We start from the raw sequence: 24,043 nt of genomic DNA, 5'->3' as shown, positions 1-24,043 counted from the left end.
CAAATAGCTTAAACTTGTTTTAAATAAGTTTTATCTACACATCCTTTAGATTCTAGCAAAAAACTCCAAAGCACAAAGGAAATATCCAGTCCTGACGTCTTCTGCCTCATCTCAAAATGCGCATGTCTCCAAAAAGTTGCACTATACAAAGGTTTCTGGGAAAGCTACTGTTCTTGTTACAGTTGGCCACAGTTATTTATCACGGATAATAGACTTACTACTTCCTGTGTTTGCAAAACTCTGCTACTCACACGTGTCATTGTTCTAACCCCCTCCCTCTGCTCTCCTCTCTCTCTTTTAGCTTGGCACAACTTGATTAGATACTTGTACAAGCAGGTCTATGTGATAATTTGTGTCAAGTAGTGAACACCCTGTTTGTATGGCGTTTCTTCTAACACTGTTCTCCCCAATGACTGGAGAGCTTCGGCAGTGTGTTCCCTGAGGTGTGCAACTACGGCAGGCAGTATGTGTCTACAATGAGATATGTGACTGAAAGCACATCTTAAACGGCAGACAGCATACTTGCAAAGCTCCTTACTTCTTTCCTTTGACTGCTTCGTAGGCCTTGGTGTATTTCTTCCTGTTACTAAAAAGTTCCACCATTTCTGGGACGTAGTTTGCAAATAGTATCTAAAGTAATAAGTAAAAAAAAAAAAAAAAAAAAAAAATTTACCCAGGGCTCATTATTTTGACAGATGTTCCCAAATTATAAGACTATAAAGAAAAAGACAAGGTCACATACATGTCTTTCATCTGGCACAGTGGTTCTCAACCTTCCTAATGCTTCAACCCTTTAATACAGTTCCTCATGTTGCTGTGACCCCTCAACTGTAACATTTGCTACTTCATAATTTTGCTACTGTTATGAATTGTAATGTGAATATTTTTGAGATAGAGTTTTGTTAAATGGGTCATAACCCAAGGGTTGAGAACCACTGACCTAGCAGAAGGCTATAACCATGAACTTCATTTTAAAAGAAAGGCCATATTTTTATGAGTTTTTTAAGAGGTAGAGTTTTTATTAAAATTAACAACATGATGTTCAGCTTTCAGAATGATAAACACAAATATTAGACAACTTCTCTATGAATGTGTCCCTTCAGGACTTCTAACTTTTTTCTTATTATGACTTCACACTGTTTAGATTATAATTAAAACAAAACAAAATCATCCTGGCAGCTGGGCTTGGTGGCGCATGTCTTTAATCCCAGCAATCAGGAGGCAGAGGAAGGTGAGTTTCTGAGTTCCGGAATGGCCAGGACTTCATAGAGAAACCCTATCTCGAAACACAAACAAACAAACAAACAAACAAACAAACAAAAATCCCACTTATGATACAGAGGGGACTAGAGATGACTGAAATGTCAGAAGGTGCCATTACTCATGGGGAATTAAAAAATGGCAGAGCGGAGAACAGTGTTATGATTTTTATGAGATCAAAATAAAAGCTGGGCGTGGTGGTGCACACCTTTAATCCCAGCACTCAGGGAGGCAAAGGCAGGTGGATAACTGTGAGTTTGAGGCCAGCCTGCTACAAAGAGCTAGTTCTAAAGCCACACAAAGAAACCCTGTCTCAAAGAAAGAAAGAAAGAAAGAAAGAAAGAAAGAAAGGGAAGGAGGGAGGGAGAGAGAGAGGGGAGGGGGCAGGCAGGTGCAGGAGCTCAGAGGTTAAGAGCACTGGCTGTGCTTCCAAAGGTCTTGAGTTCAATTCCCAGAAACCACATGCCTGCAGGATACTGTATAAATAATAAATAAGTAAATCTTGAGAGAAAGGAAGGAAGGAAGGAAGGGAGTGAGGCTTTCTTTGCCATCGTGACTCTCCTGAACAGAGCATAAATACCAACTTTATCTGTAGCCTCCCGAAAACTAATTGCTAGTGTCGTGGTGAGTGGAGGCAAAATATGTGATGGCACAGAACCACATCTCAAGTGTCCTTCCTCTTCAGAGGAAGGTTTTAGTCTCATGGGCAAATACTGAGGAAGATGGGCTTGCTTGATTCAATGTAGAATCCCCCTCCCTTCATTCCTGGGAACCGAGCAACTGCACCAGGTTCCAGGGCACGTGGTTTGGAAAATATGGGGTCTGTGCATCTTTTCACTTTCACATACACTGAACAAAGCAATATTCGCCTTCAAGTCTACATTGTTTTCTCAACATTAACCGAATGCTTTACTTTTTTTTTAATGCTCAAAAAATAATAAAAAATATTTCTCACCAAACTTCCAAGGGTGAAGAAAACAATGAAAATCCTTCCTAGGGCTGTCTTGGCCACCACATCCCCAAAGCCAACAGTTGACATTGTTGCTGTGACAAGATAAACGCACTCAAAATATGACATAGTCTGTGCATTTCTACCGTTGAGCCAGGGATCACCAGAATTTTCCACCTGTCCAAAGAGAGATGGCAAAGGAAAGGTCTGTGAATAGAAGACAAGGGAAGAAGAAGGCAAACAGAGCATCAATTTCCCCCGGTTCAATCCAAAAAAATGAGATCAACTGACTGTGGCTGCTGAGAAGACCCTACGATTGCAGGTGGAGATCAGGAGGTCTTATTTCCCCAATTATGCTTAGCATTAACATCTGTTGAGGCCGTGGAGCACGCTTCCAGATTCAGAACACCCTACAGAGAGGTGCTTCCTGCTTCTCTTAAGGCCCAAAACTATATTCTGGAGCCAGGGCTCTCCCAGCAATCACCATTCATTTTCATTTTTTAAGAAGATGGGGAAAATCAATAAGCGTGGGTTTCAGTGAGCGCAAGCACATGGCCTTAGCGTCCAAGGAAAACCAAGCCTTCCAAGTTCGAAAGAGGCCGGACCATGTCATGAGTTAGCGTCACACAGAGCCCAGGGAGACGGCAAGCTAAGCAGAAACACTTAGCTCTCTTAGCATCCTGATTGGATGCACCATAACCAGACCAGCCGCGTCACTCCCCACGGCTTCCCCACAGGGATGGACTGTATCCTTAACTGTGAGCCACAACAGACCTTCCTTAAGAGATCTGTGTCACTTATTTTGCCACAGCAATGAGAAAAGTGACCAAATAATTGATTTCTGAAGTCGGGCGCGGTGGCGCACATCTTTAATCCCAGCACTTGGGAGGCAGAGGCAGGTGGATCACTGTGAGTTCAAGGCCAGCCTGGTCTACAAAGTGAGTCTAAGACAGCCAAGGCTAACACAGAAAGACGCTGTCTAAAAAACAAACAAAAAAACACAAAAAAAATGATTTCTGTTTGAACGTTCACGCCAATACATGCTTTACCGGCATGTATTTAACTTTCTTTTGTCCGTCTTCACACGTTTTCCCCCCGTAGCTTATGTATTTCCTATTTGTACTTATCAACAAAGGTGCTTAAATGTTGATGATGATCTGGGGAAATTAAACTTCTGTTTTCCAGTTGAGAACAGGAATGGAGAGTGCTGGAGAGTTAGTTCAGCAGGTAAAAGCACTTGCTCCTCTTACAGAGGACCAGGGTCACAAACATGGTGGCTATAACTCCAGGGGATCTGATGCCATTTTTTTCCTATGTGGTGGACACGTACATGTATGTAAAACACTATACGTTATAAATAAATAAATAAATAAATCAGAAAAAATGCAAAGGACTAGGATGGAAAGTAGAAATTACATCATTTCCCAAGTGCTTATCACTGTTTACAAGCGGTGTGCCAAGCACTGGCCGGCCCTTGCCTAAGTTTGATGAGTGCATTAAGAGTCTTGAGCACGGGTAACACAGGGTCTCATGTAGCTCAGGATAGCCCCAACCTCCTGGTACAGACAAGTATGACGCCAAATTTCTGCTCCTCCTGTCCCCACCTCCCAAGCACAAGGGTTACAGGCATGTGCCACAACAACACAGTTTATATGGTGCTGGGAATCGAACCCTGAGCTTTGTGAATGCTGGGTAAGTACTCTACCCACTGAGCTACCGGCCTGAGCCCAGGGTCTTCGCTGATTTTTAAGGCTTGTTAAGGGGTTGTGGATTTATTTATTTATGTATTATGTATACAATGTTCTGTCTGCATGTATGCCTGCCCACGAGGAGAGGGCACCAGATCCCATTATAGATGGTTATGAGCCACTATGTGGTTACTGGGAATTGAACTTAGGACCTCTGGTAAGAGCAGACAGTACTCTTAACTTCTAAGCCATCTCTCCAGCCCAGTCCTTCCATTCTTTTTGTTTGTTTGTTTGTTTGTTTGTTTTGTTTTTCTAGACAGGGTTTCTCTGTGTAGCCTTGGCTGCCCTAGACTCACTATGTAGACCAGGCTGGCCTCGAAGTCACAGTGATCTGCCTGCCTCTGCCTCCCGAGTGCTGGGATTAAAGGTATGTGCCACCACACTCGGCCTACATTCATAAGTTGTTTTGTCCATGTGACAATGACAAAAGTCTGGTAGTTACGTTTACATGGTGGGGGTACTGGATAGTTTTATGTCAACACAAGCTAGAGTCATCCGAGAGGAGGGAGTTTCAGTTGAGAAAAATGCCTTTGTCAGGTCTTGTTGTAGCCAAGCCTGTAGAGCATTTTCTTAATTAGCGATTGATGGGAGACAGCTAGCTCCATTGTGGGCAGTGCCATCCCTGGGCTTATGGTCCTGGGTTCTCTAAGAAGGCAGGGTGAGCAAGCCAGTCAGCAGCGCCCTCCAAGGCCTCTGCATCAGTTGCTGCTCTAGGTTTCTGTCCTGACTTAATTTGATGCTGAACTGTGATGTGAAAGTGTAAACCAAAGAAATAAACCTTTTCTTATTTTCTTTTAGTCGTGGTGTTTCATCACAGGAATAGACACCCTAAAGCACAAATTGGTACCAGGAGTGGAGTATTTCTTTTTGTGTTGTTTTGTTTTTTCTTTTATTTTTTGAGACAGGGTTTCTGTGAGTAGCCCTGGCTGTCCTGGACTCGCTTTGTGGACCAGGCTGGCCTCGAACTCACAGAGATCCGCCTGCCTCTGCCTCCTGGAATGCCAGGATTATAAGCGTGTGCCACCATGCCAAGCAGAGAGGAGTATTTTTGTGATAGACCTGGCCATGTTGTTTGGGGAAGATTGTAGAAGGAATTTGGGACTTCCGGCTACAAAGCCCACTGAGTGATGAGAGCTCAGTGAGCTGCACTGTAGGAGCTTGGAAGAAACAGGCACACACGCAGGCAGAACATTGTATACATAATAAACACATACATCTTTAAAGAAAAAAAAAAAAAAAAAGAATGCCGAGAGCAGCACAGAAAGTGAAGGCCTGGCTTGTGATTTTCAGAGGGAAGCGAAGGCTGCAGCTGAACTTAGTCAAATAAGAGTCATCCAGGTGGTTCACATTTTGGTGGCTTAAAGGGGGCGTGGAGAACAGCTGAGGCTTGGCACCATGAAGAGAGCGTGTGAGAGGCTGTTGGTGAAACTGTAGCCCAGTTGCAGCAGAAAACCTCAGCATTTCTGAGATGCCAGTACCAGGAGATGGCCAACAAGAACAGCAGCAGCAGTGGAGTGGAGCCAGCCAGAGGCTAGAGGACATGCTGTGAGTGCTGCAGAGGGCAGAGTCGGAGAAGTGAGTCAAGCCCTTTGGAGGAGCCCAGAAAAACGTGAGTGAATCCCAGACATTGAACACTGGGTTATTTACACTGTTGGGGTTTGGTTTTGCTTTAATCTGACTGTGTCTGTGCCCCAGTTTCCCCCTCTTGAAGTGAAAAGGCATTTAATTTTGATTTTTACAGTAGCATGCAACTGAAAGACTGTGAGCTTTTAAAAGAGGTTTGGGTGGGCTGGAGAGATGGTTCAGTGGTTAAGAGCACTGCTTGCTCTTCCAGAGGTCCTGAGTTCAATTCCCAGCAACCACATGGTGGCTCACAACCATCTATAATGCGATCTGATACCCTCTTCTGCAGATAAAGCACTCATATGCAATAAATAAAAAATAAGTACATCTTTTTTTAAAAAAGAGAAAGAGATTTTGGATTTCTAGAGATTAGAAATTTGAAGAAAACTTAAGTTTTGAATGTATTTGAATTTGTCAGGACAGTGGGACTTTTAAAGCTACTTCTGTAGGCCAGGAATGGTGGTGCACGCTTTTAATACCAGCACGTGGGAGGCAGAGGCAGGCAGATTTCTGTGAGTTCAAGGCCAGCCTGGCCTACAAAGTGAGTCCAGGACAGGCAAGGCTACACACAAAGAAACCCTGTCTTGAAAAAACTAACTAAATAACTAAATAAAATAAAGTTGTGTTTTATATTATGATATTAATGTGCCTTCTTGGGAATAAATAAGAAAGGAAAGGTTATAACTGAAAAGTGATGTGCTTGTGTGTCAAGCTGACGAGGGTCCAGTGATACTGGCTAGTTTTATGCCAATTTGACACCGGCTAGAGAAGAGGGAGCCTCACTTGAGAAAACGCCTCTGCAGGTAAGTCTGTAGGGAATTGCCTTAACTCATAATTGATGGGGGAGGCCCAGCCCATTATGGCTGATGCCACCCCTGGACTGGTGGTCCTTGGTTCTATAAGAGAGCAGGCCAAGCAACTGTGAGAGCAAGCCAGTAAGCAGCCCCCTCCGTGGCTTCTGCACCAGCTCCTGCTCCAGGTCCTTGCCCTGTTTAAGTTCCTGTCCTGACTTCCTTTAGTGATGAGTGGTGATATGGAGCTGAAGCTGAATAAATGGTGTTTCATCATAGCCACAGAAACCCTAAGACTACGCGCACACTGTATGCAGCCCTCTTGGCCCTGGTTAGGACATTTGTCTGTAAGTTCATTAATCACTACAGTTTCGCCATGCCTCTTATTGTCTTATGGTATTGATCAGAGCTACCAAGCAAGTTGGTGCTGCTTTCTTTTGCTTCCTTCTACAGCCTTTCTGTCTTCAGCTTGTACTCTTTTTCTTTTCTTTTTTTTTTTTTATGATTTGTTTATTTTCTAAGTAGAGTGTTCTGTCTGCATGTATGCCTGCACACCAGAAGAGGGCACCAGATCTCATTATAAATTCCCCACCATGTGGTTGCTGGGAACTGAACTCAGGACCTTCGGAAGAACAGACAGTGCTCTTAACCACTGAGCCATCTCTCCAGCCCCCGCACCTTCTTCTTATCCTTGAAGATCAGTGTCTGCTCCAAACAGGACAGAGAGGGTAGATCCATTTCTGCATTGACGGGGCTGGACCAAGAATCATGTGCCTACCAGGGAAGAAGCAACCTATACTGTCTCAGAATGCTATGAGACGTGCATCATTGGTAATCTTTGCTGTAATCCCAGTGAGAAGTTCTCAGGCTCAGTGCAGCCCACGGGCGTGCTTTATTTGACCTAATAACTATTAACCAGGAGTCATTTCCCCTAGGGCACAATATGTCTTTTCATGTACAAGTGCCAGACTTCATCTCGAGCATTTCTCTTGGAACACGTGTTTTATGCCTAGCACGCGGAATCAATATCGTGTACTGTGTGCGTTCTTCTCCCCAGGTGTCGCTGTCGACCCTCATCTCACCACTTTCGCTGCAGCGCTGTCCTCTGTGTTTCTGAATTTGTCCTCTCACTTTTTCTTTTTTGCATCTGGTTCCGCTCTGATATGACTTTGGCTCCATAATATGGTTTATTCTTCTGATGTCTTTCAATTCTTTCTATTGTTTAATAATCTGTTAGTAACATATTTTCTTTTTTTTTTCCTCTGGTTTTTTGAGACAGGGTTTCTCTGTGTAGCCTTGACTGTCCTGGACTCACTTTGTAGACCAGGCTGCCCTCGAACTCACAGTGATCCACCTGCCTCTGCCTCCCGAGTGCTGGGATTAAAGGCGTTGCCACCACGCCCGGCTTAGTAACATATTTTCATTCAGGGTTTTTAGCAGTTGTTTTATTGAGCGTCATACATGTATATAAGTACTTTTGGGCATTTCCACCTCCCCGCATTATGCATCCTCCCACTGAATTCCTTTTTTGTGCCAACAAGAGTTTCTCCTACTTTTGTGGCTTTTTGTTTGTTTGTTTTTTCTTGTTGTCTTGGAGGTTTTGTGTGATCCTGTGAGTTCAATTAGGATTGCTTGCATGGATGTGAGTGAGGAGGCTTCTGCCATCATGGGCAAGTTACCAGTGGCTATTCTACTGACAGTCAAAATATTTTATGCCTTCGTATAAAAGATTGTGATAGATTTTTTATAAGCTCATTTGCACTTCTTCAAACAAGGAGGTGTTCTTAACTTGTCTACTGTTCCTTTTGTCAAGTTACATTGGATGGTTTAGAACCACTGTATTCTGCAGCAACCTTTTATTATTTTTGTGAAATTTAATCTTAGGCTCCATACAGATATCTTTCTAGTTAATACTCAAATTTGAATGGCATCAGCTGGGCAGTGGTGGCGCACACCTTTACTCCCAGCCCTCGGCAGGCAGAGGCAGGTGAATCTCTGAGCTCGAGGCCAGCCTGGTCTACAGAGTGAGCTCTGGGACAGCCAGGGCTACCCAGAGAAACCCTGTCATGAGCCCAGCCACCCCCATTTTTTGAACAGTATTAATGGTTAGCTGAAGGATAGTGTAAGCACAGGATGGTGAGACAGTGGGACGATCACAACTTTGATTTTTGAGGTGTCATTTCCAACATCCTCTCAACAAAATCGACTATTTTCTGTGCTAGTGGATAAAGCTTTTTTAGTTTAGGGTTTTTTTGTTTTGTTTTGTTTTCTTTTGTTGTTGTTTACATTCTCAAAATCAGTGTAGTTCAGAATGGAACCCTTCTTCTTTTTCTGAATGAATCTCTCCTAGAGACTCCTTTTCATGCTTAGAGGGTAAAGAAGAGACTTCAAGGATTCGGAGTCATGCTCAGTCTAGCAGCACCTTCTATACGCAGGAAGCAGCTCTTCTGCTTATGACCCCCAGTGACCTTGAGAGAACGGGATGACCAGACTAGTAGTGACATAATTAGATCAAATAAGATATGCCTTTAGGCCACATGGAAGTAAAGGGAAAGGCTATCTTAGTGGCATCTCCTCTAGAATTCTGGGATAGCAATGGTTGCTTCCACCCTTGAAATCTCGGTCCAGTGCTGTCAGTGCTGAGCTGGAATTGCCCTTCCAGCTGGTTTCAAATGATTCCAAGGTTCTATCGGAGTTTGCGTTCAGTACTTGACTATTTTCTTTTGTTTTTGTTTTTGTTTTTGTTTTTGTTTTTTTGTTTTTTTTTTGAGACAGGGTTTCTCTGTGTAGCCTTGGCTGTCCTGGACTCACTCTGTAGACCAGGCTGGCCTTGAACCACAGCGATCCACCTGCCTCTGCCTCCCGAGTGCTAGGATTAAAGGCGTGCACCACCACGCCTGGCTGACTATTTTCTTAATAAGCCATGCTGTAAATGTTTTCATACTTATTGTTTAAGTTAACTTTGAGAGAGACCCTCAAGTCTAAAGGACTTTTTGATTTTCAGAAAATGTTCTGAAGGCTTTTAGCATTGCATTTCAATTCTCCCCCATCTTCTGATAACTCATACGTTCTCAAGCAGTGGAGCCAGGAACCCTTCCTATTGAGGAAACTCACAGCGTCTCATTCTGTAGGGCAGAAGGGAGCCCTTCCCTGTGGATGTTTCCAGAATAATGAGGGTGGCCCCAAGTCTCTCTTTTGCAATAGCAACTCGACCCCTCTCCAGCAACTGTCCAGTTTTAATAAGTCTAGAATTCTTTCATTGGCTCTCCACCCCACCCCATGCCCAGTTCGGGAGGTAAAACCCACAGCCTTGTACAGGCAGCTTAGCACAGAACTACACCCCAGCCTCAGCTTCATGCTTTCACTTTTACATATTTATTTAAAATTTAAGAATCCTCAACCTCCATGAAGATTTATCAATAAATCGTATGTCTTATACCTTTAGACCTAATGAGATTGTGAAATATTGGAAGAGGATACAAAGCTATCTTGACGGTAGGAGATGCAAAAGTTATGATAAATATGAGTGTGGAAATTAAAAAGTAAGCCAGGCGTGGTGACGCACGCCTTTAATCCTAGCACTCAGGAGGCAGAGGCAGGTGGATTTCTGTGAGTTCAAGGCCAGCCCAGTCTACAAAGGACATAACAGCCAGGGCTGTTATGCAGAGAAACTCTGTCTCAGAAAACCTAAAAACAAAAACAAAAAACAAAAAGGTAAAAGTAAGAAGATAAACCTGTGGTCTAGGCCCTCTCTAGTTTCAAAGAAAGGATGTTCACACCAGTAGATGCCATTAGAGACTGCAAAGATGCTCACACCTGTGGATGCCACTCGGCACTGCAAGGATGCTCACACCTGTGGATGCCATTGGGGACTACAAAGATGCTCACACTGGCAGATGCAACTAGGGACAAGGAGGATGCTCACACTGGTGGACACCACTCAGGACTACAAGGATGTTCACACTGGTGGATACCGCTGGGGACTAAAAGGATGCTCATGCCAGCGGATGCCATTGGGGACTGCAATGGATTGCTTACCAGGTGAAGGAATCCTGCAGCTGTGAACCAGGTACTGAGAACTATTGACAACAGTTTGGAAAGCTTCAATGAATTGCTAAAAGGACAAGGACAAAGAACTGTTAGGTCTCCACAGGCAGGTTCTGAATCAGTGCAGACACAGCCCTCCAGGGCCCAGTTTTCTGCTCACTGCATGGCCCATAGATTGAAAGACACAGCATTACCTGGGGCTCTGCCCTCACTTTCCAGTCTGTATGGATACAAGGCCTGTATACCATTCATGTATGCATTAAGAGCTGAGAAACACGGCTGGAAAGTCACCCAGTGTCAGGTGTTTCTTCAAACATTATAGATTTTACTCTATCATCCATCAGCCTGGTGTCAAAGGCAAACATGTGGATCGATACTCAACCAATTTTTAAGGTTATAACTTTGTCTTAAGTAGTAGAACAAAATGGCAGGGGTCCAGGTGTGGACTTATAAGATAAGATGAGTTTATTAAAGGAATGTAGTGTCATACGCTGAACTCATACCAGGATCACTGAGGCAAAAGTATCAAAGAGGCTTAAACCTGTCGAGGAAAGCCGTAGCGCTTAGCTGAAGTAACTTTGGTTTCTGGCCATTTGTCATGCAAAGATAGTCTTTCCTGCCTTGACTTCTTCACAATGCATGCTTAACGCTGAGTTGCATCTACACTATGGGACTCACATTTCTAATAAGAGTGCAGTAGTGTACTGAAGGAGAAAGTTTAAGTTGCACTACTTTTACTTATCTGTAATGCTGGGATTTGAACCCAGGACCTTGTATATGCCAGGTAAGCACTTTCCCACTGGGCGTAAGCTCGAGGCTCCACCTCTCTAAGCAATGGCTCACTGCTGCTGCTGGGCATCTCTCATGCTCTGAGGAACTGATAACACCTCTAAACCTGCAGAAATGTTTCTTATTTTACTAGTCAACAAGAGGCAATTCTTTTCTTTGATTGCTTTTGCTCTTTCACAATTGTATACATGTATTGGACGCGTTGATTACTCCCTCCTGCAAACCTCTACCAGCCTGTCAAACCCCGCTCTACCAGTCCCTTTCCCAGATGTGTGGCTTGTAACCCGCTTAGTGTCACCAGAGCTGTATTCTGAGCCGTGGGATAGAACTAACCCCCAGAACCTAGCGGGGGCGCCACTGGGTACATTCTTGTGCAGACCCAGGGCAGACATCCACAGCTACTGTGAGATCACAATTGCAATGGCTGTGTCTTGCCCAGAAGATGGCTTTCGCAGCCCTTCTCCTTATCTTCTGGCTCTTACATCCTCTCTGCTTCCTCTTCCGCAATGTTCTGCGAACCTCAGAAGGGATGGAATGCGTGTCCGAGCTGAGCACTCGAATATCACTCATTACCAGCACTTTTTACAGCCATGAGTCTCTGCATTCACCACTGATCGCTAGAAAAGATGGCGTCTCTGATAAAGGCTGAGAGTAGCATTTGTCCATGGGTAGAAAGGTAAGTATTTAGAAAGCAGTTTTACACTATCAAGTATGGGTAAACAGTAGTATTCCATCCATGTGCCTTTGCCCTCCTTAGTGCCCATGATCTCCCTGGCATGGGAGTTCATAGTTCAGACATGGACTTTAAGCAGGTTCATAGTACCAGGCATGGATTCCCTCCTGTAGAACAGGTCTCAACTCTAAGCAGAGAGCAGTTGGTTAGGGCCATGACAGTAGGGTCATTGTTGCACAAGTGGGCACATCTTGTCTGGTAAGTTGGTCTTGTAGTCTGTAGGGTTCACAACTGGGTAGGACAATTGATGCCTTTTTCTACCCTACAAGCTTGCATAGCATCTCCAGGGAGGGACTATGAAAGCTAGTCAGCAGGGAGGAAGGTTTCAGCTTACTTCCAGGTCGGTTTCTCTGTATTATGTAACTAAGGTGTGTGATGTCTTCAGCCAACTGGGTCTTGTCGTCTGTTACTTGTGGGTAACCGAGGGAAGTGACAAGAGGCTGCATTGTTTGGGAGCCTATGGGAGGCACCCCACCTTTGGCACTGGGGTTTAGCAATCCACAGCTTCTAGGAACGGTTTTGTCCAGACACACAAAGAGAGGCTGGTTTCGTTTTGACAAAACAAGAAATAAGCAATCTCTTTACAGGGACTGCAAGGTTTTCAGCCAGGGTGCTAAATGACACATGGGAGTGGTGAGTGAGTGACACCACAGATGTTGACAGATTTCCTAGGTTTCACACCAGGAATCTGGTGGAGTGTAGGGAGCTTGAGGACCAGTTAATGTTCAATTTCCTAATCCAAACTGCCAAATGGGCATGTCAGGGAATCCCGCAGTTACCTGGTCTTGATGACTTGTAGGATATGTAAGATTTTAGGGAGTTCGAGCAACCGCAGAGCTCTCAGAAACCTCAAACCTACAAAGAACCAGGAGAAAGAAGCTTAAAATATGACATGATTGGGATGCACACACTGTCCTTCCCTGAAGCACTTGAATATACTCTGTTGTGATGTCGCAGGTTCAAGGACAAGAAGTACAAAATCCTGGTCCTGAAAGTTAGCTACCATTACCTATGATACCCACTTCCATAGTTCCTCACGCATAAAATGGCAAGTATAGCAGGATCCACCTTATAACACTGTAGATATAATCTCCAGCATGCTGAAGCCAGCCTGGTATGGAATAAGAACTATTCATTTTACTCTTACCTCTTCTTTAGGATTTATAGAAAACTTTACATGGATCCATTAAGCTCCTGATTATTCAACTTTTTTTTTCAAAGATATATTTATTTATTATGTATACAGTCTTCTGCCTGCTTATAGGCCCACAGGCCAGAAAAGGGCATCAGATGTCATTAAAGATTGTTATAAGCTACCACGTGGTTGCTGGGAATTGAACTCAGGACCTTTGAAAGAACAGTCAGTGCTCTTAACCACTGAGCCATCTCTACAGCCCCAACTATTCAACTTTTCAGTAATCCCAGTTTTGCTTTTTTGTTAACAATAGCAACAAATAGAATTGGTGTGTATGGCCGGGCGTGGTGATGCACATCTTTAATCCCAGCACTTGGGAGGCAGAGGCAGGCAGATCGCTGTGAGTTCAAGGCCAGCTTGGTCTACAGAGCAAGTCCAGAATAGCCAAGGCTACAAAGAGAAACTTTGTCTTGAAAAACCAAAAAACCAAACCAAACCAAAACAATAACAACAATAAAAAAGAATTGGTGTGCATTTTATAAGCAATAAATAAAATATAAAATTTTATTAAAAACTGATTTTTAAAAACCCATGCACTGTCAATATGTCCACCTTAACGATAAAACAGCTAATGAACAATTCCCAGTTCCAGCATATCCCAATGTGACAATTGGCCTTGAGAACCCAGGGGAGGCCATTCGTTGAGTCCATGAGACCCCAGTGTAAGGGTCACAGGTGCTGGAGCCTGGCCCTCGTGTTGATACAGTTATTCCACCAACAACTACTGGACACCTGCTCTGTACCAGGTGCTTTGCTCCATGCTGGGATCAAAAAATGATTTCTGGTCATTCTGATGGTGATACCTCCCAGCATTTGTGAGGCTGCGGCAGGTGGATCTCTATGAGTTCAAGGCCAGCCAGAGCTACATAGTGAGTTCTAATCTCAAAGCAGCAAAACAAAAAGTGTTTCTGTAAATGTAGTACAAATCTCTGCAATCAAGAGAGGGGTCAGCTGGGCGGTGGTGGCGCACGCCTTTAATCCCAGCACTCGGGAGGCAGAGGCAGGAGGATCACTGTGAGTTCAAGGCCATCCTGGTCTGCAAAGCAAGTCCAGGACAGTCAATGTTACACAGGGAAACCCTGTCTCGAAAAACCAAAGGGGGGGGGGATCTTCCAAATGACAATGAGGTATTTTAAAAGGAAGGATAAATATTGTACTGATTACTGATTGTCACAGCACACTTACCTAGCCAATTACTCTTCAAGTAATAAGAAATAAAGGTTGGTGGGATGGTAAAAATGTCTACAATTGAATTCATCTCCAACCAGAATTTGATCTTGTCATCAGCTGCCCAAAACTGAAATAGAAACAAAACACTCAAATTATATTTCCCTTAGGATATTTAAAAATTAAATTATTTTATGTTTATAAGTGTGTTGTTTTATGTGTGTGTGTATATGTGTGTGTATATATATATATATACATTATGTGTGTGTGTATGTGTGTGTGTATATATATATATGTGTGTATATATATATATATACATACATATATATACATGCCTGTATGTTTGTGTATGCATCATGTGCAAGCATGGTGCCTACAGAGGCCAGAAGAGGGTGTGAGATCCTCTGGAACTGGAATTATGGCAGCTGTGAGCCATCATGGAGGAACAGGGAACTAAATGCAGGCCCTCTATCAAGGCATCAGGTGCTCCTAACTGATGAGCTATGTCTCCATTCCCCTACCTATGGTTTAGTGATAGTTATTATCATTTTACCTAGGTACTTACCCTCAACCCAAAATAGAAACTAAAGAAAGCGTTGAAACTCAAATCCACATGGACAGTTTTGTCTTCATATGAAGAACATCTTCCAACCGGGCTGGAAAGAAATGGGAACATTTTGCAAAGATAAGCATTTTAGCCAGGTGGTGGCGCCTTTAATGCCAGCACTTGGAGGCAGAGGCAGGCAGATCTCTGGGAGTTCAAAGCCAGCCTGATCTACAAAGCCAGTCCAGGACAGCCAGGGCTCTGCTACACAGAGAAACCCCGTCTGGCGGGGAGGTGGGGATGGGGGGGGGGGAGATAAGCATTTTAACCTATGTCTACAGAGGGGAGATGAAGGCCGAGTAGGTGATGTACACATTCAATGTGAGTGCTTCATTCAAGACTCATGTTTGCATCTGAAGAGAATTACCTTCCTCTTGGGAATGCACTATGAATGAGCGAGGCCATTAGACCACACACGGACAGGAGACTGGGAGGAGAATGGCCCACCACTCTGTTACAGGGTCTGTTGGTTCCACTTCCGTTTTGTTAAGTGGGTGTACAGATCCTCAAAGATTGGTCCTTCGTGGTGAAGGACCATCTAGACTAAATCTCTCAGCTTGTCTACTCCTTAGAGATATGGGTACTCTAGATCAAATGAATGGAACGGAAAGAGATTCAAATCTGGGCGGTGGTGGCCCACGCCTTTAATCCCAGCACTTGGGAGACAGAGGCAGGCGGATCATTGTGAGTTCGAGGCCAGCATGGTCTACACAGCAAGTCCATAGAGAAACTCTGTCTCGAAAAACCAAAAAAATAATTAATTAATTAATTAAAAATTTAAAAAAAGATTCAGAGGTTATTTCCTAAAAGATGTGTTAGAAATTCTTGATTTTACCCCAGCTTGGCTTGAGGTTTAAATCACACAGGGTTTAGTTTTCAAAAAACACTTTTCCAAGCCAGGCGAGGTGGTACATGCCTTTAATCCCAGCACTGGTGAGGCAGAGGCAAGTGGATCACTGTGAGTTCGAGGCCAGCCTGATCTACAAAGCGAGTCCAGGACAGCCAAGGCTACATAGAGAAACCCTGTCTCGAAAAAAAACAAAAAAACAAAACAAAACAAACAAACAAAAAAAAAACAACCAAAACAAACAAACAAACAAAACCACTTTTCCTAGCCTTGAGATATATAAGGGGGTGACTTCAGAGAAGCGATCCAAGGTTGAAGCCTCAAAACATCACAAAGAAGCATGAGAGGCTCTGAGACACCCCAAGACTTCTGTTTCAACTCGAGGAATTCAAAAGCCTTGATAGGTGGCCCCATGTGAGGAAGCAACAGCTGGAGGCTTAGCGTCCCAGAAGGTCTGCAGTGCAACTGCACTAGCATTACAGGTGGCAAGATACAGAACAAACACATGCATTTATCATAGAACCAGAGTTAGTGCCCACTGGGGGGCAGCTACATGGTGTCCATTTTGATTAGCTTTCTGTGTGTGTGTGCTTGTGTGTGTGTGTGTGTGTGTGCTCATGCATGGATGTGAGCAAAACTATATTTTACGTCCTTGAAGAGAAAATTTTAAAGCAATTGCATCACTGCACTGATAAAGCAGCCAAGAATGGCTGGAGTTTTTACTCACTCTGTTGAATTGATGAAATAGATTATAAGAGACCCGATGCTTAGCACAAAAACGAGGATCACCTAAAAACAGAAAGGATGCAAGTCTATTTTAATGATATGGAATAAATAAGCCCACAGAGTTGTGTTTTCTATTTTATTTTATCTGGGGGGAGGGTTGGTTTTGTTTTTAGTTTTTGGTTTTTAGAGACAGGGTTTCCCTGTGTAGCCTTGGCTGTCCTAGACTCGCTTTGTAGACCAGGCTGGCCTCTGACTCACAGTGATTTGCCTGCCTCTGGCACCCTGGTGCTGGGATTAAAGGCGTGCGCCAGCATGCCTGGCTTGTGTTTTCTATTTTAAATGAAGTAGATATTGCTGTGTATTTTTATTACTGCCTGCAGAGTGAGGGAGGATGAAATGGGTTTTCCCTACCTTTCCCATGTATGTGCAGCATCACGTTCACACATTCATTTATGCCTGCACTCACTCACTCACTCACTCACTCACTCAGGGAAAGTAGACTAAGCGTCACACTAAGTCAACGTATACCCACTTTACTTACCTAAATTTTAACTCCCACACGCTTCAGAATAAGTAGGGTGCCCTTCCTGCTCCTAGAGTTTAGCAATTGTTTGCCAAGTGCTCGGCGTGTCTCACATGCTTCATTTCATGACAGAAACAAGGCTAATAAATAACAGTCTTGGGCTTGAACTGCACATGATGTGTCTTTAGAGACAGTTCCCCACCTGGGAACATGTTGTGTAAGAAGAAAGTGAGTGCTTTTACTATGCCAGTTTACCAGGTATTTGAAGCAAGCCTGTCCAGCGGAGCACAGCCAGGAAGCTGCCTATGCAAAGCCCCCAGAGAGCTGGATGAAATCTCTGTCAACGTCTGTGATTTTTCTTAGGTTGGCTCTAGATAATTAAGCATTCCTCTGGTAGTTTCTAATTTCTAAACCACTGGGTTTTTGCCTGGCATGGTGGTTCACATCTTTAATCCCAGCACTCAGAAGGCAGAGGCAAGTGGATCTCTGCGAGTTTGAGGCCAGCCTGGTCTACATAAAGAAGCCACCAGCCGTATTTCATGAGACCTTGTCTCAACAAACAAACAGAATTTCAACATGTTTAGTTCAATATAGTTGTAATTATAACATCCAGAATTTTATTTACAATGGAATTTCCCTTCCCCTCTAACTCAGATATTGTTTGGGTAGGGCTCTTGTATTCTTTTCTCTTAGCCATTTGTGTTTGTGTTGATGGTTATTTTTACTTTCCCCATGGCTAGGCTCACTGTTGCCTCTGTGGGAGGCACGCAGGTCTTTGCTTTGTACTCTCAGACAAGCACTGGGGAACCTGGACTGCAAGCATGCATGGTTGTTCCATCAAGGGAAGGGATTTGATACCTGCTATCCACCCAAAGGTTGGGGTGAGTGTGTTCACTAGTCAGGTGACCTTTGTTCTATCTGGGTGGCCAGAGGCTTTTCTGGCACCTACAGAGCCCGCCCATCTTCATGAATTATGTAGTCACATCTGGCCATGTATTAGCTTACTTTGTTTCTCATGGGGATTTATGTATGCTATGTGGTGCACATTTCACCCACTGTGCTGTGCTTAAATACATCTAAATCAACCACTCAGGGTCAGAATGTGCTAGAACTAAACTGCCTTCTTGCCTCCTGTGGGTGGGCTCCCTCTCTGCAGAGGGCCCCCAGGAGAGCGCTCTTACCTGACTGGTGTTAGGTCATGACACCCTTGCCCAGGAACTCTTCAGCATGTAAGGTGTTTAGTGTTTACTCCTGTGAAGTGAGGCTCTAAGGTGGGGGTGAACAAAGTCAGGTTGAATCCTTTAAGGCTGGTTTAGAGCATTGTTATTACAGAGGCTTGAAATCCAGAGCCAAAATTATCTTAGGCACCAGCCTCTGCACCTGACCTGAATCTCTTTTGACTCAAGTAAAACTTTCTGAATGTGTTAACAAAGCAGACAACTTGCTTTCACCAACTAAAAGCTGAGATGTGACCAGATACCAACCTAACTGAAGGATTTCCCCCACTTTGCTATTACCTGCCTACCTGACCTCCCCAGCTATATTTTTGGGGAAAGCTTTATGACTCTTTTTCCTTCCATGACTATCAAAAGTTCATGTAAAGCCATCAAGATAAAGATCCCTATTAGCACATGTCTTTAATTTCAGCACTGAGGAGGCAGAGGCACGAGAATCTCTGTGAGTTCAAGGTCAGCTTGGTCTACATAGAAAGCTCCAAGACAACTGACCCTATCTCAATTATTTTTGTTTTGCTTTTGGTTCTTTGAGACAGGGTGTCTCTGCATAGCCCTGGCTGTCTTGAAACTCACTAAATAGACTAGGCTGGCCTCTAACTCACAGAGATCTGTGTGATTCTGAACCCAGAATCCATCTCCCAGTTGTACGTATTCACATTTGGCTTAAAACAAACACCCTTTTATTCCCCTTAGACAAGAGCTGTGCTCCGAATCAATGCCCTCATGGATAGTTTTAATGACATTTGGAGATTTCAGCCAAGTTCTACTCAAACTCAGTAAATGCATCTCTAAATCGTCTCATGGCCCACACACTGCTCAGTTCATCAATGAACAAAGGGAAAACATCTTTCTTACAGACTAGAAAGAGGGCTCGGCAATTGAGAGGGCTTGCTGCTTTTCTACGGGACCCAAGCTCAATTCCCAGCACCCATATCAGGCAGCTCACACACATATGTGACTCCAGCTCGAAGGGAGCCAAGAGCCTCTTCTGCAAGCTGTGAGCACCTCACTCATTTGGCCCACACACAGACACATAAATAGGAAGTTAAGAGGGGCTTGGTGGCATATGTTTTGAATTCTGGGACTTGGGAAGTTGAAAGAGTGGATCTCTCAGGGAGTTCAAGTCTAGCAAGGTCTACATACAGAGGTCCAGGGCAGCCAGGGATACACAGCAAAGACCTTGTCTCAAAAAATTTTTTTAATCTGTTAGCCAATACAAACACAAGCACACAGCAGCCATGGCAACCTGCACACGAAAATGACATGGAAATAAGAGAATAAATAGTTGGGGGAAATAAGGGGGTCAAGCAGGATGAGGGCATAAAAGAAGACAATGTATTAAATTGTCCCCAAAAATAGCTTTCCTATACACCCAGGACCATCTGCCCACTGGTGGCGCCACCCATAGTGGGCTGGGCCCTCTCACATCAATCATTAATCAGGAAAATGCTAACAACTGATGGGAAAAAGAAGCCATGAATTTGAAGGAGCGCAGGGAGGGGCATATGGGAGGGTTTGGGGGTTGGAGAGGGAAGAGAGAAACTTTGTACTTAAAATACAGTCTTAAGGAGGAGCCGGGAGTGGTGATGCAGCAGAGAGGCCAACAGCAAGTCTAAATCCTAAGTCATTTTGCTCAGTTAGAGAAATGCGAAGTAGAGCGATGAGTAGAGGGCCCTCCACACAAGGCTTGCCATAGCTACGCCCGCCACGGAGAAGATGCCTACTCGTGTGGTTAGAGTTCAGAGGGGGCTACGATCACGTTCATGGCTACAGTGCGTCGGCGTGAGAACCGTGAATGTCAACTCACCAACAATTGCCCCACGACGGTCTGCGCAGAAAGCAACATTTCAATACGATCTCGGAATACTCCATAAAAGTAAAATCTTCTTAAAGGATTAAGATCTAGTCTACCTGAAAATAGTGCCTGTGGGGGGGGGGGGGGGCGGGGAGAGAAAAGATGGACGGAGTGAGATGCAGCGAGAGAGAAAAGGAGTCCACTTTATGCTGAAGGAGGCGCATACCCATCAATCCACGGAGTCTCACAATTCTTTCCCCTATAGTTTCATGGCATTGTTTAAAGTCTTGTCTTTAAAGTGGTATTTATTTTTATTTTATGTAAATGGGCATTTTGCCTGAATGTTACGTCTGGCCGGCATGTACGGTTCTGGTGCCCAGGGAAGCCAGTAGAGGGCATCAGATCCCCTGGAACTGTAGTACAAATGGCTGTGAGTCACCAGGTGGTTGCTGGGAATTGACCCCAGGTCCTCTGGAAGAGCAGCCAGTGCTCTTAAGCACTGCACAATCTCTCCAGCCCCGTTTAAAGTCTTTAAAATAGAAACAATTACAGAGTAAACCGGCTTATCAATAATATACTAGATATATTTCCCAAATACAGAAATATAAAGTTCACTATTACTAATAACCTTAAGTTTTTGCTCTTATTTCAAACTATGTTACTTTATGCCACTTATAGTAGACCTATGTAAGCAAAATTTGCATAGTAATTATGATGCACAGGTACAAGTATTCTATTACAAAAACAAAACCACAAAATCTACTGTAATCTATTCCAGGAAGAAACAAAGTTTAAGTGGAAATTAAAACAAGCTACAGAGGGCATAATCAGTTCTCCCATTGAGCCCATGTGGTGGCATATGCCTTTAACCCCAGCACTCAGGAAGCAAAGGCAGATAGATGTGTTAGAGGCCAGCCTCTCTACATCACGAGTTCTAGGCCAACTGGGGCTCCATAGTAAGATCCTGTCTCAAAACAAAACAAACAAATGAAAACTATAACAACAACAACAACAACAAAAATAGAACAGTCATATGGAATTGAAGAGAAGTATTTCAAACTATTAACATGTCACCATCATGTCACCATTTGTTTCCACTGTCATCATTTGCCAGCAGTTACATTGCCCTTTGCAAAGCTAGTCAGGCTACAAAAAACTGCCTATGCGTTTATGGCTGGTGTAGGTAACACACAAAGGCAGTGTATACATATGGACACATACAAATCATGCACAAAGGATACTCAAAAAGAAGGCTGTGTTGATGTCTTGTGGCTTTGTGCTTCCCTCATAGTAATGAACAAAACTCTCTCTCTGAAACAGGGTCTCCTGTAGCCCAGATTGATCTCAAGCTCACAGCAATCCTCCTGCCTCAAGCACTGAGATTAATCCATAAAGTACCACATTTGACCTTAACTGCCTTTTTTTTTTTTTTGAGACAGGGTTTCTCTGTGTAGCCTTGGCTGCCCTGGAATCACTTTGTAGACCAGACTGGCCTCGAACTCACAGCGATCCGCCTGCCTCTGCCTCCCGAGTGCTGGGATTAAAGGCGTGCGTCACCACGCCCGGCTTAACTGCCTTTTTAAGAATCAGGGACCTTGTCGATGTTTATGGAAGGTTCCCCCTGCCCCCCCCCAAAGGAGATCCTGCTATATTCATCACTGCTACATGGTCGACAGATTGCACTGGTAGCCTGGGCCCAGTTTCCTGCCCTTTATGAAGCATCAGACTCATTAATTAGCCTGAAAAAAAAAAAATCAAGTAAGGCCTGAACTGCTTGCTAAACACAGACATATGCCAAACTTAGCACCAATCTTCACACACAGGTGTCCCAGGCCAGGAAACTGACCAAGATTACCCCCTTTCCCTTGATGTTTCGCCATTTTTCTGAGGTTTTCAAGATTAGTCTGAACATGAATAAGATGAAGAGTCCCCCGAGGAAAGTCGCAAAGGAGGAGAGAATAAATGCTGCTTGGATCTCAGCTGTGCAGAACACTTTCTCCGGTTCTCTCCTATTTAAATTGTCTTGCAATACTTTAGGCATCTTGAGACCACACTGTTGGGCTAGTCTATGATGTCATGGTCACCTGGCAACAGTTCCAGGAAGTATACTTCCGTGTGTTGCATCATCTTCTGATCTGATGGGAAAGCCAATGAGAAGTCCGAGGAAGAAGAATCCTCCAACCACTCTGGTGAAGTGCACAGACTGTCATCAACTGACATAAAATGGTAGGGCCTACCTGGGTAGTCAGTACCTGAGGGTTCTAGACCCTACCGTTACTTATCTGTGAACTTGAGGAATTAATCACCATTGGGACAGAGAATAGCATCTGGCTTTTTCAAGTGGCTTGTTTAGACAAACAACTTCAATTGTTCGTTTTCAGTGAAATGTCCAGCGATCTCAGTACTGGCTCTCTACCTTTCTGAGATAACCTTACATTCTCAATAACTCTAGAAACTGAGGTTTTGTTTATTCTCTTAAGAAGTTGGGGGTAAACAGTAAATTCATCTAACCTAAGATACTACATGAATACTTGTTAGTAATATTAAAACAGTTGAAAATATTGTGCCAAAACAGTGAAGGAGTAGATTCTGGGTGTTCTGGACACACATATATTGTCACATGCACTTACCTACACACATTGTAACTAAGAAATGGTAGGCATGTTATTTGATGATAATTGACCATTTAAATACTACAAATAGTTAAGAACACCAAAATAGAGCCATTCCAAAGAACCATTTATTTTTTTAAATTATATATATTTAGGGAGATATATTTTTGTTTATCTTTAAAATAAGAATGGCTAATGATAGAATATAGGTTATTATATAAAGTGCTTCAACTAGTAATGTCATTGGCTTTTGTTGTTGTTGTTGTTTGGTTTGGTTTGGTTTTTCGGGACAGGTTTTCTCTTTGGTTTTTCTTTGGTTGGCCTGAATTCACTTTGTAGACTAGGCTGGCCTCGAACTTACAGAGATCCACCTGCCTCTGCCTTCCTAGTGCTGGGATTACAGGCATGTACCACTGCACCCCGCCTTTTTTTATTTTTTTATTTTTCAAGACAGGGTTTCTCTGGGTAATAGCCCTGGCTGCCTGGACTCAATTTGTAGACTATGCTGGCATTCATGAAGATATATGCCTGCCTCTGCCTCCCAGAGTGCTGGGACTAAAGGCGTATCAAGGTGGTCTCTTGATACATCAAACTGGTCTCCTCATCTATTCTTTGTCAAATCCTCCTCTTGTTTTCATCTCTGCCTTGTCAGTAAAACCTCTGGTCCAATAGGAAAAGTTCAGAATGAGATGAACCCCTTCTTCATCTCTATTTCAAAGCTATAAGAAATGTACCTTATCATTTGTTTGAGTGACAAGTGGAATCTTGTCCTATATGATCTGACATGAGGTGATAAGAATCAGAGAAAATGCCAGGAGTGGTGGCACACGCTTTTAATCCCAGCACTCAGGAGGCAGAGGCAGGCGGATCTTTGTGAATTCAAGGCCAGCCTGGTTTACAAAGTGATTCCAGGACAGCCAGGGCTACACAGAGAAACCCTGTCTTGAAAAACAAAAACAACCAACCACAACAAAAAGAATCAGAGAAAACATGTGTTCCTCAGGAGCCCATCCTAACCTGCTATTTCTAGGAGATGAGGGAGGCATTTCTTAGACTGCTGTCACGGTTCTATGTCCTTTTTCTAAGCTTTTCTGCCATTTCTATTATAACCGCCATTGGGCTGTGGTACAATTACCACTCATTTTATATATATGTATATGTATATTTATAAGTGCTTTATCTGCATGTACACCTGCAGGCCAGAAGAGGGCATCAGATAACATTATAGATAATTGTGAGCCACCATGTGGTTGCTGGGAATTGAACTCAGGACCTCTGGAAAAGCAGACAGTGCTCCTAACCTCTGAGCCATCTCTCCAACCACAATTAGTACTCTTGTCTAAGTAAGTGTTAGGAGCTCTGAGGGCCAGCCTAGGTCCTTCTGTTGAGTCACTGTAAC

The 24,043-nt window shown here is 43.7% G+C and overlaps 1 protein-coding gene across 1 annotated transcript in view; it reads right to left on the bottom strand.

Annotated features, from left to right (window-relative positions):
- Kcnu1 (potassium calcium-activated channel subfamily U member 1) overlaps window positions 1–22,413 on the bottom strand; it is a 69,731-nt gene extending 47,318 nt beyond the window's left edge. The window contains 9 exon segments of the mRNA XM_051169888.1: window positions 539–630; window positions 2,216–2,386; window positions 10,410–10,485; window positions 12,720–12,795; window positions 14,321–14,432; window positions 14,868–14,958; window positions 16,481–16,542; window positions 20,045–20,161; window positions 21,879–22,413. Coding sequence (XP_051025845.1) covers window positions 539–630; window positions 2,216–2,386; window positions 10,410–10,485; window positions 12,720–12,795; window positions 14,321–14,432; window positions 14,868–14,958; window positions 16,481–16,542; window positions 20,045–20,161; window positions 21,879–22,073 — 992 coding nt within the window. The 5' untranslated portion in view covers window positions 22,074–22,413.
- Window positions 22,414–24,043: the final 1,630 nt, after the last annotated feature.

Source organism: Acomys russatus, chromosome 27, assembly GCF_903995435.1.
Source record: "Acomys russatus chromosome 27, mAcoRus1.1, whole genome shotgun sequence".
Lineage (NCBI taxonomy): Eukaryota > Metazoa > Chordata > Mammalia > Rodentia > Muridae > Acomys > Acomys russatus.
The sequence above is the reverse complement of the archived record's forward strand: the minus strand, read 5'-3'. Positions and strand labels throughout refer to the sequence as shown.